General features: G+C 38.9%; 1 protein-coding gene and 1 pseudogene across 1 annotated transcript in view; one reads left to right on the top strand and one right to left on the bottom strand.

The window, feature by feature from the left end:
- Positions 1-802: 802 nt before the first annotated feature.
- LOC137985273 (flavin-containing monooxygenase 5-like) overlaps positions 803-17,500 on the top strand; it is a 16,855-nt gene continuing 157 nt past the window's right edge. Inside the window, exons 1-3 of the mRNA XM_068832843.1 lie at positions 803-1,411; positions 14,063-14,766; positions 17,197-17,500. The exon at positions 17,197-17,500 is cut by the window's right edge and continues 157 nt beyond it. Of these exons, the coding sequence (XP_068688944.1) occupies positions 838-1,411; positions 14,063-14,766; positions 17,197-17,499 (1,581 nt within the window). The 5' untranslated portion in view covers positions 803-837 and the 3' untranslated portion in view covers position 17,500. The remainder of the gene's footprint in view (positions 1,412-14,062; positions 14,767-17,196) is intronic.
- Positions 1,410-3,674, bottom strand: LOC137985274 (uncharacterized; annotated as a pseudogene).

The raw sequence follows: 17,500 nt of genomic DNA, 5'->3' as shown, positions 1-17,500 counted from the left end.
CTGCAAGCGTTTCCTTATTGTCTCGCACCAAATAATTATTTGCGTTTTACTTTTTTTTGTTTGCGTTTTCCTTGTTTTGTTTGCGTTTTCTTTTTTGTTTGTGTTTGAGCCTCCTGGGCCACCGTATGAATGCGATTTAAGGGACTTCTCAACTTCCCGGGTTGTCACTCGTACATAAATAAAGGGAAGGCTGGAAGGTAATTTCTACCTTACCTCACATCTCGCCGATAAAATCACACTTCTCCGGCATCAGTCACGCTCAAACTCCAGCAACGGCCACTCGGATAAATTTACTTCTCTTTGACCAAGTTTCGTGGTCCAGCGAATATCCATCGAGTCTCGCTTACAACGAGTTTGGACACGGCTGATCAACCGTTCACTTATTTGGTCTCACAGTTTCGGTCGATAAAAGGGCATTTTTAAATAATCTTCGAATTGCAATTTCAGATTACATGCACATAATCTACAAAAATCATTCGCGGATTTACTTGAGAGTCTTCCTCATAATACTTGCTTTTTCATGCTTTGCAAATTAACATCCGTGTTTGCTATCTTCCCATCTCAGTTCCGTGCATGCTGCCAATAAGTTTTGCACGCAAATTATACAACTTGGTTTCGCATGACAGCTTTACTCTAATTGGCTGTTCCTAATTCGATTCAAAGTGGGCGGCATTCAAATAACTTAACTTTTTCGGCACAGTCTTCGGCACAGTCTTCCGCATTCTCCGTTTTTCGGCACAGTCTTCCGCATTCTCCGTACGGCTTATGCCTTTCGTGCCAACAATACGACCAGTTACGCAGGCTAGCTGCATTTCTTCGCGTCCTTTCTTCATCAAAATGAGAGTAGCAATTATAGGAGCTGGACCAAGTGGTTTAACCTGCATAAAAGCCTGTAATGATGACGGCTTGGAACCCGTTTGTTTTGAGGCAGAAGATGAGATCGGAGGCTTGTGGTATTTCACCGAAGAAGAACGCCACAGCTCTGTTTACAGATCCACTGTGATCAACACGAGTAAGGAGATGACGTGCTACTCGGATTTTCCAATGCCTAAGGAGTTTCCACCTTTCATGCCCCACGGAAAGGTCATGGAGTATCTTCATCTGTACGCGGAGGCGTTTGATTTGTATAAGTTCATTCGCTTAAGAACCAAGGTGGTCGAGATCAGAAAGACGCCGGACTTCGACGAGAGCGGCAAATGGGAAATATTTTTTCGGGAACTAAACGGGGCGGATCCTGAAGCAGTGAGGGTAGAGATCTACGATGCTGTGATGGTATGTGTCGGCCATCACTCAGAACCTTCGTGGCCCACCCCGAGCTTCCCCGGTCAGGATGAATTTGAAGGCCTGAAAATGCACAGTCATTCCTACAAGGATTTCAAGCCATTTGAAAATAAGAAGATCCTAATTGTTGGTATGTGAGCTGTTTTTATTTGACATTTCTATATCGATCGACATGTCCACTCAACATATCGAAGTAGTCTGTAGTCTCCATGACCGAAGGAGCCGGCCACCAGGAAGACTCGCCACTAATACGCAATCAAAGTCACCATCAATCAAGACAATGCGAACTTATTAACGTAGCTTGTGCGGCACGCGGCAAAGGAGGTGAGAGTTTTTCAACCTCAATAGCTTATTGTTTCAAGAATTTAATTATATACAGAGCAGAGGACTCCAATAATATCTTCCAATCATATTGCTGCGATTTCGATCCGAACCGTAAAAAAGAGAGTTCAGTGCAATCAATGTTTCAGGTTTGATTGATTGATTGATTGATTGATTGAAACTTTATTGAAGTGTCTAAAACCTGGATGTCTGTGCTCGTTGAGCAATCATTTTTGCTCAGGAACGGCTTGAATGTTCTAAAAAAGTCTCTTGGGTTAATCTTAAGGTCAGCAGCTTTGGTTTTCCTGTAGTTCTTTATGGCAATCCGGATCTGTTTTGTTGCCTCGTTTCTTGTTTTGCGCCTGAGCTCCCAGGTTACTGGAGTTTTGTTTTTCAAAACTTTGCATTAGCCTTTCGTTTGGCTCGAATTGCACTCTTCCATTCAGATGTCATACATGGCACATCTTTATCACGTACTCTCATTTTCTTTACAGGTGCTAAGTCATTCAATACATCTTTCATTGTTAAATTCCGGGCTTGTACTTGATCGTCTACTTCATCGAATAATTGAATAATGTGCCAAGGAGCCGTGTCAAGGACGGTGACGCTTGAATAGTTCTGAATCAAAGTTTTTAAAACTTCTAAAATTGTATATCTTGGGTTTGTTTAGATTAATTTTCTGCTTGAGAGCCCCCTAGATAAGTGCATGATCACTCAGACAAGGATGATAGTTACCGGAATATTGAAATAATTCAGGTCTGTTGCTGAGTCATACATCGATCAGACTTTCTGTTATGATTGTAATGCGCTTTTTGGTTTTTGTTGGCTTCGTGATTAAGCAGTCAAAACCTGGTTCAACTTCTAGATCAAGAAGGAGTTTGCCCTCAGATTTGTTAGGACGTATTCGGTCCAAGTTCATTTCGCCGATTACGACAACATGGGTGCTTTTTAGACTCGCCCAGTTGCAGACTTCACTGAGTTCCTTTTCGAGTAGAAGTTGATATTCACCACATAAAGCTCTCGGGGGACGATAGACACCAATAATTACCATATTGCCGGTTTCTGTATTTACATCAAGTGCAATAACCTCCAGAGTCTTACAATCTTTGTCAATTTTGATATAACCGGGTATTGTAAACTGAGCATTAGGATAGCTAGAGTCAATTTTAGTCTCACTTACAAACATAATAGAGCATGTATTGCCTTGATAATATCCATGAGGTCTTCGGATTTTTTCTGAATGCTGCTAATATTTAAGTGAACAATTAGGAGCTCTTTTCCATTCTGTCTACGTAGACGATCTAGTTCATCGTTATCCTTCGACTTTTCGTCAGACAACTGCTCAACAGCACAAACATCAGTGTCCGCATCCAACCGGTACATCATTAGTTGTTTCTAACACCTGTCCAGATAGTTTGTAGGGAAATTAACACGCCATACACCACCAAATAGTCTCCGGCCTAGCGCTGAGGTCGGTGTATTCACTATTCGTTATTCTTGCTTGCAAATTTTGCATGAAACCAAGAATCACAATTGTCACATTGTATGGCCTTCTGGTTCCTTCTGCAACCCTTCGAACAGATGCCATAAGGTCTGACACCGGACCCGGATATTTGCTGACATCACCAGCCAGTATAATAAGACAGGAAGCAGTTAGTGTAGCATGTAAATGCTCACAGCAGATCTTTGCCTTTAAAGATGGCGCCAGTGTAGTCGCTCGGTGTGCACTACGGTGAAGTCGGTGAGCATGTTGAGAAATATGAGCTCTTTCTCTGGGCTTCAACACTGTAATCAACGACGAACTACCACGAGGAACCTTTTTGGATGTCTTTAGGGTCTCCAATATTAGAAATAAGGTCAAAAACAAAACTAGATATACAGAGCTTTTCAGGACATGTCTTGTCGTCATGGTTCACTGAGTCTTTTTTTCAGAAAAGTGGCTGTTTCGATTATTCCATTATCTGTGAATAGCCGTAGTTTCCTTAACTCCATAGAGTTAAGAAAATAATTAATTTTAACCTAGCATAGTCAGTCGAACGTTTGGAAATCAAACTCAATTGAACTCATGAAAATCGGTAAGTCAGGATGACGCACCTGCAAAGCGGAACTTGATGTTAAGCCGGTTACACACGAGCAAGTTTTCACTGACAAGTTCTGACTTGGCAAATTTTATTTGCTGGTGTGTAAAGAAGAACATGTCAATTTTTTCCTTGACAAGTGCACTTGTCAAGGAAAAACTTGACACATTGCAGAACTTACTCGTCTGTATGGGTCGACAAGGAAAACTTGTCAAGAAAATTGATAAATTGCGGGCTCACAGCGGTCTTGTTCTTGTGATGACTTCTGTAATGGCTACAGTGAAAACTTGTTAATTCGTTCACACCAGCAAATAAGACTTGACAAGGCAAAACTTGTCAAAGAAGATTTCTTGTTCTTACACAAGAGCATATGAACATTGTCAATGACACTTGTCAAGGAAAACTTGCTCGTGTGTAACAGGCTTAACTAGGCTGGATTTGTATAAAAAAAATGCGGAGTCTTTGGAGCTCTTTCGATAGTACCTCGGACTTACTACATGGGGTCTTCGCGTAGAAATCAGGCTGTGCGAAATCAATATCAACATACTCATTTATACATACCTTTTAAGGGAGTGGATTAAGTGCTTCATGTAGGTTAAGAAAGTCAAGTTTTGTGTTCTCACAAATGTTAGGTACCTTAGAAGAATGCCAGGGATAATCACGCAAAGTGTTCCTTCAAATTGTTGCATTTTCTTTGTAAACTGACGGGTCTGGCGGGCTAGTTCTGACAAAAGGGAAGCGCCCTTAGTGGAAGCGCTAGCTGTGTTGATTTTTATAAGGGGAAGACTCGCTGTTAGTATGCATCTGCTCGATTTTTTTATTGTTTTCATGATCCGAGCTTAATATGATATTTTCCGAAGCGTAATTTTTATTTTGATCGATCAATTGGCGCGTTTCCCTTTTCAAAACTTTTCCAAAATCTACAAGTTTGCATTTAAATTCCGACACATTTTTTAACACCGGACTATAAAAGCTTCGTTCTCTCTTGGTGATTACAACATTCATACACTCCTCAGCGATTTGAGAGATAAATCTCCTCAAGTGAACAATAATTGCTCCTCGTTAAGTTGATTGAAGTTTTTGGATGGTGTTAAATCACGTTTGATTCCCACTATTAAATGGTTTGTGACTTAATTTTTTTACATGCGCGACCTGCCCACCGCACGCACTTCACGCTGCACCTCGAAATGGAAGTGTCGAATATTTTTTCGTTAGACACCGTGCCACACTATTGCTGTGCCAGTGAGTGCTATAATAGCTCTGACTAGAGTCATCAAGGCAACATCGGATCTATAACTGGTGGCGAGATGACCCTTGGTGGCGATTTGGTGGTGGCGAGATGACTCTTAGTGGCGAGTTTACTGGTGGCGAGGTGACCGTAAACCGCTGAAATTGGTTTTTGGGACGTTCGCACCTAAAATGTTATAACGGGCACATTTCAGCGATCAACGATCCCAGCTTACAACTATCAGCAATAAAACAAGGTACAGTTCTAAAATTTAGATCGGGTAAACGTTTCCCAGGGTGCCAGAGACATTTTTCCAAGGTCCATGGGTATGGGGCTCCGTTTGTATAAAAAAAATATTTCTTATTATTGTTCATTTTCTCGTTATTTAATAAATAATATTCCGTTATATGTTATCATGGATGAAACTTAAATTATTTCATATGAAATATTTTGGTTTACAAATCATTGTGCGATGGTTTCATACAATATAAATTTATTCTTGTTATTTTAAATATATCACATCATACTGGAAATCAGAGGAATATGCTTTTATTTCTGCCATGACCTGATTGCTATCTGGCTTCGAACAGGATATGGATGGCTTATTTCATACCACAAAAGATATCATTTCATATCAACGAGATCATGATTTAACTTAATACCGTAGAAATGGCCGTGGACCAGGCAATTCCTTCGATCCAATCAAGAAACCTGACCGTTACATCAAGCGCACCATGAGTTGCGGTGGCACAGCAGACTCGGGAGCAGACTCAACAGGTATGTATTCACGGTCACTGAGCCAACTTTGCTCATTTTTGTTAGTTTTGTCATGATTCTGGTTATTTTTGTCGAGCTTCGGTTCTTATCATTCTCTCTCCTCGCCCAGCAGTCACTGCAGGGTAGCGCATAAAAAGCCCGTTTATGAAACGCAGCATTCAATGCCTGCAAGAAAAAGAAAATGCTTGCCTATGTAACACTTTTTTGAGGGGTTGGTAATTGAATTCAACTTTATCAGGGAAGATAATATCCCCACATCACTCTGGGGTAACAGCGGAGAATTTGAACACCCAACACCTTTCCATTTCTGGGAGGAGGCGACTCGTCCAGAAGTGTGGCATTTGCCCTCTTTCTTTATTTATCACTTCTCAGTCGCACAATTATCCAGACTACACAGCTTTGTCTTCACTCGTCTCTGTCAAGTCACAGACCTATTCAACGGTCTTCCCTTTTGCGTATGTTTTTTCTTAATACTCGGCGGTGGGGAGATAAAGGACCATGTGGACAAGGCTTATCTTTTTCGCTTCCGACTATTATTGCCTGACAGCCGTTAATTTCATAAATGACAAGTCTCAGGAGATAAAAAAATCAGTCATGAATGATAAGAACCGAAACTGGACAAAAATAACCAGAATCATGACAAAACTAACATACATGAGCAAAGCTGTTGAGTCTGCTTCCGAGTTTTGCTGTGCCGTCGCAACTGACGGTGCACTGATAATTATTTGATGTAACGGTCAAGTTTCTTGATTGGATCGAAGAAATTGCCTGGTCCACGGCCATTTCTACAGCCCAAGAGACCGCAGACACGATTGACCTCGACAATTCGTCCGACATCCTTGTTATAAATTCGCGCACAAACGCGGATTCATCCAAGTCGCGTGCAAGTGCTTGATTAGTTAAAACACTAAATCAAAGTTATTAAGTTAAATCATGGTTTGGTTGATATGAAATAATATCTTTTATGGTATGAAATATTCCACTGATTCATGTACTATTCGAAGCCAGATAGCAATCAGGTCATGGCAGAAATAAAAACGTATTCCTCGGATTTCAATAGCGTTGTGCACTATTACTAAAAATAGATTTTGTCACATGAGCCCCCCGAGTAGATCGATCTACTGAAATGAAATGTATGAGTGAGGTAAGCGATAGCGGAGGAAAAAAGGAGAAAACTATATAAATCTGTGGACTTGGTTTCTAAAAAGGAGGTAGAATGTATGGAGATACATCTAGGACAAAATGCAATCCTCTTTAATTGATATAGTTATTTCCAAATCACGTGAATGCATCGATCCGAAGCTTAATGACAAACACTCGTTTTAAGATAGTCAAACTGTAGAAAGGCATAATGGTGAAAGTCATCAAATAGGCATAACGCAAAAAGGCATAACGCGAAAGGCCATATCGAAAATAAGCGTGACGCGAATAGATATAACGCAAATAGACATAACGCAAAAAGGCCTAACGTAAATAGACATACTGCGAAAAGGCATATCTTTAAAAGGTATAACGCAAAGAGAGGGAGGACGGGGGAGGGGACGTTGTCGGGAGTGTGGGAGGGGTCGGTAATTGCTCCAGAAAGCAAGACAAAACTAGCTCCCGCAGAAACTCGTGCCGCTGGTTCAGATAGCACCATTTTGAACATGGCTGCAAATTGTGCAGGTTCTGCTTCACAGCAGACAGTGTCGTCTCTTTTTAACGACGGAGGCAATTCGGCTTGTGAGCGACGAGAGAACGACTGAAGATCACTGAGTCGGACCAAGAAAGAGTGCGTTCTGAAAAGGGCAGCGGCGAATTCGCAAGCTTACGGGCATCATTGTGGCAATTTCAATGGCTTTGAAGCCTAATTCCAGTTGGAATTTTGAAGCTGTCAGCTTAAAAAACAGCAGGTACTTGTGTAGCATTGGCTTTGTGGTAGATGTTTTCTGTCATTGCTAAAGCTCTTCGAAGAATAGAGACTAGCTGTGTACTCTGCGGATTAATAGTTTCAACTCTTAAAAGGACGTCAATTAATCGTTTAAGTCGAAAGGAAATATAATCACTTTCGAAACCATTTTATTTCTGTTGTAACAGTTAAGTAAGAATTCTCAAATATTGAGCCAAGACATTCTGAGTGGAAGAAAAAGGCATCGCCCGTTCGAACACCATCTTCTCAAAAAAGATACGAATGCTCTTGATTCGATCATTTTGGCGCATGCCCAGGTCCTTCCTACGACTGCTGATTATTCGCGTAGTGATTAGTTGCATGATGCCTGCTTGCCTTTTCGTGTTATGCGTATTTGAGTTATACCAAGAGAAAATGAGGGGAAAGAGAGGGAGGCTCCCAGTCCAGCCCTTGGGATATGTCATGTCCACGAAAGGTATTTTTAGACGAGCGAAAGTCTTTGTTCTGTCTTCCGAGACATCCACATGCAGGCCAGCCTCGGTCTGATGTTTGAATGAATATAAATGTTCATCAGCCTTCCACGTGCGCCGCCATTTTCTCTTTTCACTAAGAACCTGAGAGCGAGGTAAGACTGCATGCGCACGTCTCAGAAGACAGGCCCTCGCTAGAAAAAAGACTTCCGCTCGTCTAAAAATAACTTTCGTGGACATGACATATCCCAGCCAAAGCCCTGATCCTCCCTCTCTGTCCCCTCATTTTCTCTTGGTTATACCTATTTGCATGGGTTATGCCTATGTGCGTTTTGCCTTTTCGCGTCACACCTCTTCGCGTTATTCCTATTTAAGTTTTGACTTTTGCCATTATGCCTTTCTGCATTTTGAGTATCTAATGATACCTGAAACGGGTGTTGGCCATTCAGCTTCGGATCGATGCATTCACGCTTTGGAAATTACTATTTCAATTACGCGGGATTGTATTTTGTCGTAGATGTACCACCATAAGAATGGTTAGTACCAAACACTGTAAATCGGACTCACAGTATCCAGATAAATGACCATAATTTGCCAAAATCTTTCAAAGAGTTGCAGGAATCGGGAGAGATAATATCGAGAAATGTAAGCCTTGGCTAATCGATTGTATGCGGGAATTCTTTAAGGTGAAATACATATATTTGTGCTCTGCACTGGCCTGGAGAAAAAGTTCCCACAGCAGAATTCCCACCAGGCGTCACAACAAGGTTCATAAAAGGGAAAGCATTACCGCTTCGAATAACAAATTTTCTCCATTCTATCGGCGGCCTTTCCGTACTTCCAAATCGGCACCCTTAATCCTCACGGTATTAACGAACGCTTTTCATTTAACTAATATATCCCTATTTTTCACGTTGCCATGTTACCACCAATAGCGTAGCTCCTACTCTACTATAAAAACTACACGTAACCCACAATTCCTCGATTCGCTCTGACCAAGGGCTAACGCTTGAAACGTCAGCTTTCAGAAGCTCTGTACGGTGGCCAATTTACATTATCAACTCCGTTGATAAAACCAAATTTTTGTTTCTCCATTCTAATTTTGAAAAACACACGAGACTTTGAAATACGCCTAAAAAGGAAATTCTCCAATAGAAAGAGGTCGTGCGCCAGGAGATGAAACAAAGCTAACAGGCAATTCTGACTTTTCCCCAAAATATTAAAAGGCTCGGGAAATTATTTGAATTTGGACAAAACGCGCGTGAGAATATTCTCTAATTTCACGGGTATACCATTTGATTAGCTATTAATAACATGGTGACAAATTACTCCTTAATTTTCAAACGTGAACGCCATTTTAGCACTATATGAAAAGTTGCCATGGCAACAATGTAATATCACATGTGAGATTATAAATTAACGCTGAAATTTCGCGCCAAAATTAAGGAGTAATTTGTCACCCATGTTACAAATACCTATCTGGCTGACAGAGGGTTGTGAATAAATTGACAGACAATAGAAGTATCTGGGATTGGATTAAATACAACATTAGAGTTCACACCCTTAGGCATTCGAAACAAAAAGCGATGGAAAGAAAAGAAAAAGAAACGAACCTTCAAAGGGAATTTGGAAAAGCAAAACAAAAATTTGATTCTGATCCTAATCGGACATAAATGCAAACGCTCTCAATTCGACCAAGGAAAATTAAAACTTCTGAATGAAGAAAAAATTCAAGGTATCATTATCCGAGCACGGGAGCGTTGGTGGGAACATGATGAAAAGAGCACAAAATAATTTCTTAATTTGGAGAGAAGAAACCATGTTAAAAAACATGTGCGGAAATTGAACATCAGTGGTTCGATCGTGACTGACCCCTTTAACGTACTCTCCGAAGAAAAACGTTTTTATCAAAAATTATATAGTACAAGCAAGGATAACAATGCAGATAACCTGCAAGGAAAGGAACTTTTCTTGAGCAATTTAAATATTCCTCGACTAACAGAACAACAAATGCTTTCGTGCGAAGGCAAAATAAGTTTAGAAGAATGTGCCAAAGTTTTGGAAAGTTTTCAAAACAACAAAGCTGAAGGAAATGACGGAATTCCAGTTGAATTTTATAAAAAATTCTGGCCACTTATTAGTGAACCTTTTATTAATTGTGTGAATGAATGTTTTGAAAAAGGTGAAATGTCGAGTTCACAGAAACAAGCAGTAATCACCCTTATTGAAAAGATAGGAAAATATCGTTCTTTTTTAGAAAATGGGAGACCAATCTCTCTTGTAAACGTGGATGCAAAAATTATGTCCAAGGTTCTAGCCATTAGGATAAAGAACGTCCTACCAAATATTTTTCATCACAACCAAAATGGCTGTGTTAAGGATTGGTATATAGGTCAACTGTGCATTCAATCTTTGATTTAATGGATTTTACTCTTAAAGAAAACATCCCAGGTTTAATGATTGTTATAGACTTCCATAAAGCATTTCACGACATAGAGTGGAATTATCTTGTAAGTTGTTTAAAGGCATTTCAGAACATTTGTTGTAAAATTTCTTGCTTGCCTACCTCTCCTGGGATTTTCGAACATCTGGAAAATGGTATAATTGCCCAGTTTTAACGGATGTTTACCTAAAAAGGTCACCTAGAATTTTCGGGAGCCTTTTTTCGGGCTGAAATGTTCGAAAACGTAGGTTTTAATCTCTTTAAATTTTATATCACTAGACTATCAGCTAGGAAATCCCAACAGATGAAAAATTTTTAGGGGATAAAAATATGCCTATATCTACCGTTTAAATACTAAAATACGTTTAACAATGCTATGTTTAAGTGGTTTTGAACTATATGCTCGTTGGGTGCCCCTGTATTCGGTAGGTTAAGACATTGAGCAAAAATATACAAAGCTGTGTTATTAATAATGGTCTTACAATGGATTGTTTTGCTTTGGAACGCAGTGTAAGACAGGGTGATCCCCTCTCCCCGTATTTATTCGTGGTTGTAGTGAAACTTGCTATAGCCATTCGTCAAAATACAGCCATAAAAGGTATAACAATTAGTAAAGAGGAAACAAAGCTTCTCCAATACGCCAATGATAAGACAGCAGTTCTGTCAGATATAAATTCAGCACGGACTCTATTTACTCTCCTGGATGTTTTTAAGGAACTGTCAGGACTTTGGATAAATTCATCTAAAACTGAGGGAATGTGGGTTGGTTCTTCCAGAAGTAATAAGCTAAAACCCTTTGGTATTAAATGGCCCGATGAACCAATTAAAGCCCTCGGAGTCTATTATACTTATGACATTAAATTGCTGCACGAAAAAACTTCACTTATTCCTAAATTTGTTTACATTTTGTCACTTCTCCCTGCACCCAAGGGAATCATCTAAGAGTTAAACTGAATGTTATTTAAATTTCTCAGTGTGGAAAGAAACTGATAAAGTAGCAAGACTGTCGACGATAAATGACTATGTGAAAACGGTATATCATATCAAAATGATTGACCTTGAAAGTGCGATCAAATCATTACGAGTAGCCTGGATTAAAAGAATCTTTGGAAAGAATGATGGTGCTTGGAAAAGCTATCTACGTGTTTTATTGCAGCGTTTCGGAGATCTCTTTTTATTTGACTGTAATTATGAAATTAAGGATCATGCTATCTCTTCTTTGTTCTATTCCGAATTACTTCAGTGGTGCTACGAATTTCGAGACGGTTTTGATTCTGGAAAAGAGCGGCAATTTATATTGTGGAACAACAAACAGATACGTATCAATAACAGGCACATCTTTTATGGAAAGTTTTTTGAAAACGGTATTATTTATGTAAAGGATCTTTTATTTGATACAGATGCTACAAATTCTTTCAAGATTGTTTCAAGCAAAATCGCGGCAAAACTAATCTTTTGATTTTGCGGGACTTGTCACTCAGTGCCATAATTTCTAAAAACAGACACCAGTGTTCCTTCGGAAATTTTCCTATGTTTGCTGACGATTGAAAATATAGACTTTGATGTGTTAAGGATTACTACGCATTAATCAAAAGTAGAAAAGCTGCAGTTTCCAAAAAGTTCTCAACATCTGAGACAAGCTTTTAATTTATCACAAGATCACTTGAAAAAGATCTTTCAACTGCCTCATAAAGTGTAGTTTGAACCTTATATCGTCATTTCAATTCAAAGTCCTTAATTCGTTACTATTTACAAATACAAAGTCATGCAAGATAGGTTACATCTCAGATTATAATCGTTCATTCTGTAAATCGGAACCAGAAACCCCCTATCATGGAATGACTTTGAATACTATTTCTACTTAATGACAAAATAATTCTTCCATCTAACTTTGCAAGATGTCATGATCGGAATACTATATGCAAAATGCCCTTAACTGAATTATTTGTTGCTTATTGCTAAATCATCTATATGGGGTTGCAGAAGAAATCAGACATTGCCAAACATACCCGCCATTAAACAAAGGGCTAAAATTAAATACGAAACAGAAAAGTTTGTGTGTGTTAAAACCAATTGTATGGACAAATTTAATAAAAAGTGGGCCCTGTGCTTAGACAACATTGATTTCTTAATTGTTTATTAGTGTGTTTATTAAAAACCGGCTCTGCGCTTGGGTTTGCTATTAATGGAATCATATACGTATTGTAGATTATTATTATTATCTTTTTTTGTTTTGCTTTTTTGTTGTCTTTTTTTTGCTTGGGGGGGGGGTGGGGGGGGGGCTAGTATTATGTAATAGTACATGTATAAGTATTTAATTTTTAGTAAGTATTAGCATAGTAATAGGTAGTACTGTATGTACGTATGTAAATTAATAGGTATTGTAAGTATTGTTTCTATTAAAGAAAATTAAAAATATATAAAAATAAAAATAAAAAACACCGTCGCCGAAGTACCAGGAGAATGACAAATGCAGTGACCCGGGGAAATTTCCACGCGGTGGCACTTGTGTCCAGACATTAAGCTACAAAAATTACAAATTTCAGACAAATTGAGCTACCTTTGAGCAATTTTAACAAAAACTGCAAAATTTGCTAAAAGTAGGGGGCAATGACAAATTTAACAAAATTTATATAGTTTCAAAAAAATGCAACAAATTTAGCAAAAACTGCAACATTTACAAATTTTTCAAAAATTTGCAAATTTCACTACACAACAAGGCACAAGAGCACCAAAATGAAAACTACAAAAAGTTGCAGGCCAAGTCTGAAAACTGCAAATTGAGCAAAAATTACAAACTTTGCCAAAAATTTACAACCTTACTAAAAATAACAGAAGGGCCAAGTTTGCAAAGATTACAGAAAATTGTTCACCCAGTAAGAAACCTGCCAAACTTTGGAAAAAAATGCATGCCCAGCAACAAAACTTCAAAGTTCAGCCAAAACTACAAATTACCACCCCTCATTGAAAGCCAACTGAGGAAAAACGAGAGCGACAAATTTCACAAAAAAAAAATGCAAATTTTACAAAATCCCGCTTCAGCAACAAAAAAAAAATGTAAGTGCCACTTGTTTACCCACGGAACACCTTAAGAGCACTCAGGAGCTCGTTCAACAGGTGTCCGTGCATTCCGGATCGAACTGGAATTTGGCAGTGTTGGTTTTTCTTGTGAGGGGAAAACCGGAGTACCCGGATAAAAACCTCTCGGAGCAAGGAGAGAACCAACAACAAACCAATAATAATAGAGCAAATAATAAAGGTAGCATGACATTGCTACAACCATTACTGAATTAATGAAACATTTCTTTTGGTTTTCCTTAATTAACGAATGATTAATGAGATGAATAAACATTCTTAACACTCGTGAATGGAAGATAAAGCTCCTTTAAAATAAAGCACACTACAGGTAAATTCCTTAGCTCCATACCAGAGTATCACGTTTCAAGACAAGGCAATACAATCTAATGTGAAGCCTTTATGTTCAAAGGAGTTCCCCCTCTAACAACAACTGGACAACTACCACTTTTGTACTTTTTTGGTGGGATATTAACGTTTTTTTTTTCTATACACAAACAGGTATTGGTAACTCTGGAAGCGACATTGCTGTTGAACTCAGCCGCCATACCCTACAAGTTTACCTCAGCACCCGCCGAGGAGCATGGGTCCTGTCTCGAATGTGGAAAAATGGAAAGCCTTTGGACCAAGCAGTATCCACTAGATTCTTTAGTCTCTTACCAAAAAACTTATTTGAATTCTTTTTCACCAGAGCTTTAAACACAAGATTTGATCATGAAGTATTTTCAGTGCGTCCCCAACATTCACTCTCGAATCAACAGGCGTTGATCAGTGATGATCTTCCATATCGCATTATGACAGGCAGCCTTGTTGTCAAGCCTAATGTCAGCCACTTTACCAAAACAGGAGTTGTTTTTGATGATGGCTCTGAATTGCGCGACGTGGATGTGGTCATATTCTGTACAGGATACAAGATAGATTTCAAGTGTATAGATCAATCTATTCTACCTGTGAGCGACAACAAAGTTGACTTATACAAATGCGTGTTTACTCCAAATCTCTCCAAACCAACCCTAGCAGTTATTGGCTGTTTTCAACCTCATGGAGCTTTTTTCCCGCTGTCAGAGTTGCAAGCACGCTGGGCAACACAAGTCTTCAGTGGTAAGAAATTTCTTCCTCCAAAGGATGTCATGATGGGTCACATCGAAAAGAAAAGAAAAGAGATGGGACAGAGGTTTTATGCAAGCAAGAGAAACACCTTACAGGTATGTGTCCAGATCACAAATTAAATTAAAGTTAATTGGTGATAATTAATTTTGCTTGATTAGGACTACAGATTTGACTAAATTTTGAATTAATCCAGAAAACTAAGACGTCAGAAGGGCTTGTAACTACTATGTTTAAGAGGGTATTCAAGAATACATATATAACTGAAGTCTGAAGCTTAAGGATAAGTATAGCATAAAAGCTTAAGCTTAAATTAAAACGATCTCTTCAGGCCCTGGTAAATATTAATATTTACGATACCTCGAGTCCGAAACAAATTGGAAAACTCCCTTTGATAGCATCCAAAACGAATTCCCGATTGAATATTCAGTTGTTTCATCTCTGGTTAGGAAATTTCCGTAAAACCTTGGTGAACAAATTGGACAAGTATGTTGAAACAACAGTGGCCGTACTCGAGAGTTGCTGTTTGCTGATTGGGTACAATAATACAAAGGCTTTTTTGGGCCCAATCAGGAGCCGGCATTCGCGAAGCCGTTTGGAAATGGTCTGGTGAGACTTGGTACCCAGGGGCTCTTTCCACCGTTCTTGAAAACTTTCGTCGTCTTTTGTCCTGCCCCGACTGACTGCCCCTGGGTCTCCGAGGATGAGGAAGGATTGGCGTGTGAATTTTTACTGAGGTCCCAAGAGATTGTTTTGTACATGTGTCTCTTTACTTTGCTTAATTTTAAACCCTAACAACTACCAAACAGCCACTTAAATTACTTAAATCATACTCGTTTCCTATCGTGTTAATAATGTAAGTTCAAATTTCTCCTTATTATTTGTCAATAATTTTCAAAAACTGAACTTAAATCCTCAACATTGGGACTTTACAGTGCAACGCGCCTTATCGTGGCCACCCAACAAACCTTCACAATTGACAACTACGTGTAAATACGTCAACTCGACAACCCATGCAACGGTGTTCAACTAACAACCGTGAAAACGTTACAAGGAAGGGTGACTGTCGATCACAGCCTGATTGGCGTATAAGTTTTAAAAAAACTTTGTTAGGTGGCCACGGTAAGGCGCGTCGCATTGTAATACTTAGACTTCAAACACCTTTTTGGAGACATTTAATAGTTTAGTGTTTGATTCAGTTGTTCTATGTTTTATGTACTGTTTAATAGACGAGCAGGAGTGTTTTATCGGGTTTAAAACCAAGAATCGAAGCCGAGTGGTTTTAGACCAGATAAAACACGACATGAGAGTTTATAGATGGTTTTCACCTGACGTCACAGCAGCCATGTTGGTGCACAGAATAACAGAGAAAAACGTCTTTTGGGAATTTGACTCTGTTATGATGCAAAACATGAGGCATAATTTGCTATTGTTTTGTACATCAACGTGGCCGTCTCTTCACGTGATTGAAAACCATCTGTTGAACGACTTCAAAAACTTTCTACCAAAAGCGTGCCCCTCTGGAGTCCAGAGAATGGTGCAAAATGTGAGAAGAAGATATTAGCATACACGAAAAGCCGGGCTCATTAGTATTCTTTACATGAAGAATTATAATAGACGTAATTGGCTAACTCAGTGTTGTTCCCAATTGAAACCCTTTGGAAATAAAACGTTTTGTTCCAGGTATTTCCACATCATTTAAATATGAATGCTACAATATCATGCAAATGCAAATGTAATACATAAAGAATCTTAATCCCGGGAGATTTGAATTGGGTGCAACATTGAGTTAGCCGATTAGGTCTATGAGGAGTGTTTCATCAAGTTAAAGCTCATGCATGCGACATATTATCGGTGTTTTGATTAGCCTGCGAGCAAGCATCCCGAACAAACTATGGACTAACTAGATTCAAAGTAATTTCTTCACGAATATGGGAAACAGTCCCGTCAGCAATTAAACTTATCCCTTTTAATAGCTTTAAAAAACAGTACAAATTATTCCTATTGAAGAATCAAAACTAAAAAATAAGAAAAAAAACCTTATGTTCAATACATGTAGCCTAATTACTATCATTTATTCTGTAAACATATAATCTCTTAATTTAATTTTCTCTTCCCACTTACATTGTTACTTACATTGTTACAGTAGTAAATTTTCCTTCATCATTTATTTTACTGTGGTAGTGGCCAACACGAGAGCTTTAGCTACTTTGGCCGCTACCCACATTTCGCACCTATCCATCATATGTAATATTTTCAAGTAATTTTACTGTTGTATTGTTATTTTTATTTTTCTATATTGTGTAAATAGTGCATAATAAGGTGAATGAATCGAATGAAATGAATGAAGCTCTTTCTCTGCGGTGGGTTCTAGCCCCAACCCCAGTCCCTCGGAGAGCCTGCTCGCATGCTATGTTTTGATAGGCTGTTAGGTTTATGAATTATTAATGAGTTTTTGAACCTGTTTTAAAAGCACTGACGTTAACCCAAAATAGCTTACTGTTTTTTTGGAAATTTTGATCACTCAGGTTGACTACATTTCTTATGCTGATGAAATTGCTGTTGAAGTTGGCTGTAAGCCAAACTTGTGGTGGCTCTTAGTCCGTGACCCTTCCTTGGCCCTTAAGTGCATTTTTCGTGGTTGTACCCCGCCTCAGTTCCGTCTCATGGGGCCTGGTGCCTGGCAAGGTGCCAAAAAGGCCATTGAAGATGCTCGATCAAATGTGGTTTACGCTACAAAGACCCGCAGCTTGCCAAAAAAAGATTTTCTGGTTTGTGGGTTTGGCTTTTTTTTTAGCTCGGTTTTACGGTTTTTGCGCCGAAAATTTTAGG

Source organism: Montipora foliosa, chromosome 14 (assembly GCF_036669935.1).
Source record: "Montipora foliosa isolate CH-2021 chromosome 14, ASM3666993v2, whole genome shotgun sequence".
Classification (NCBI taxonomy): domain Eukaryota; kingdom Metazoa; phylum Cnidaria; class Anthozoa; order Scleractinia; family Acroporidae; genus Montipora; species Montipora foliosa.
The sequence above is the reverse complement of the archived record's forward strand: the minus strand, read 5'-3'. Positions and strand labels throughout refer to the sequence as shown.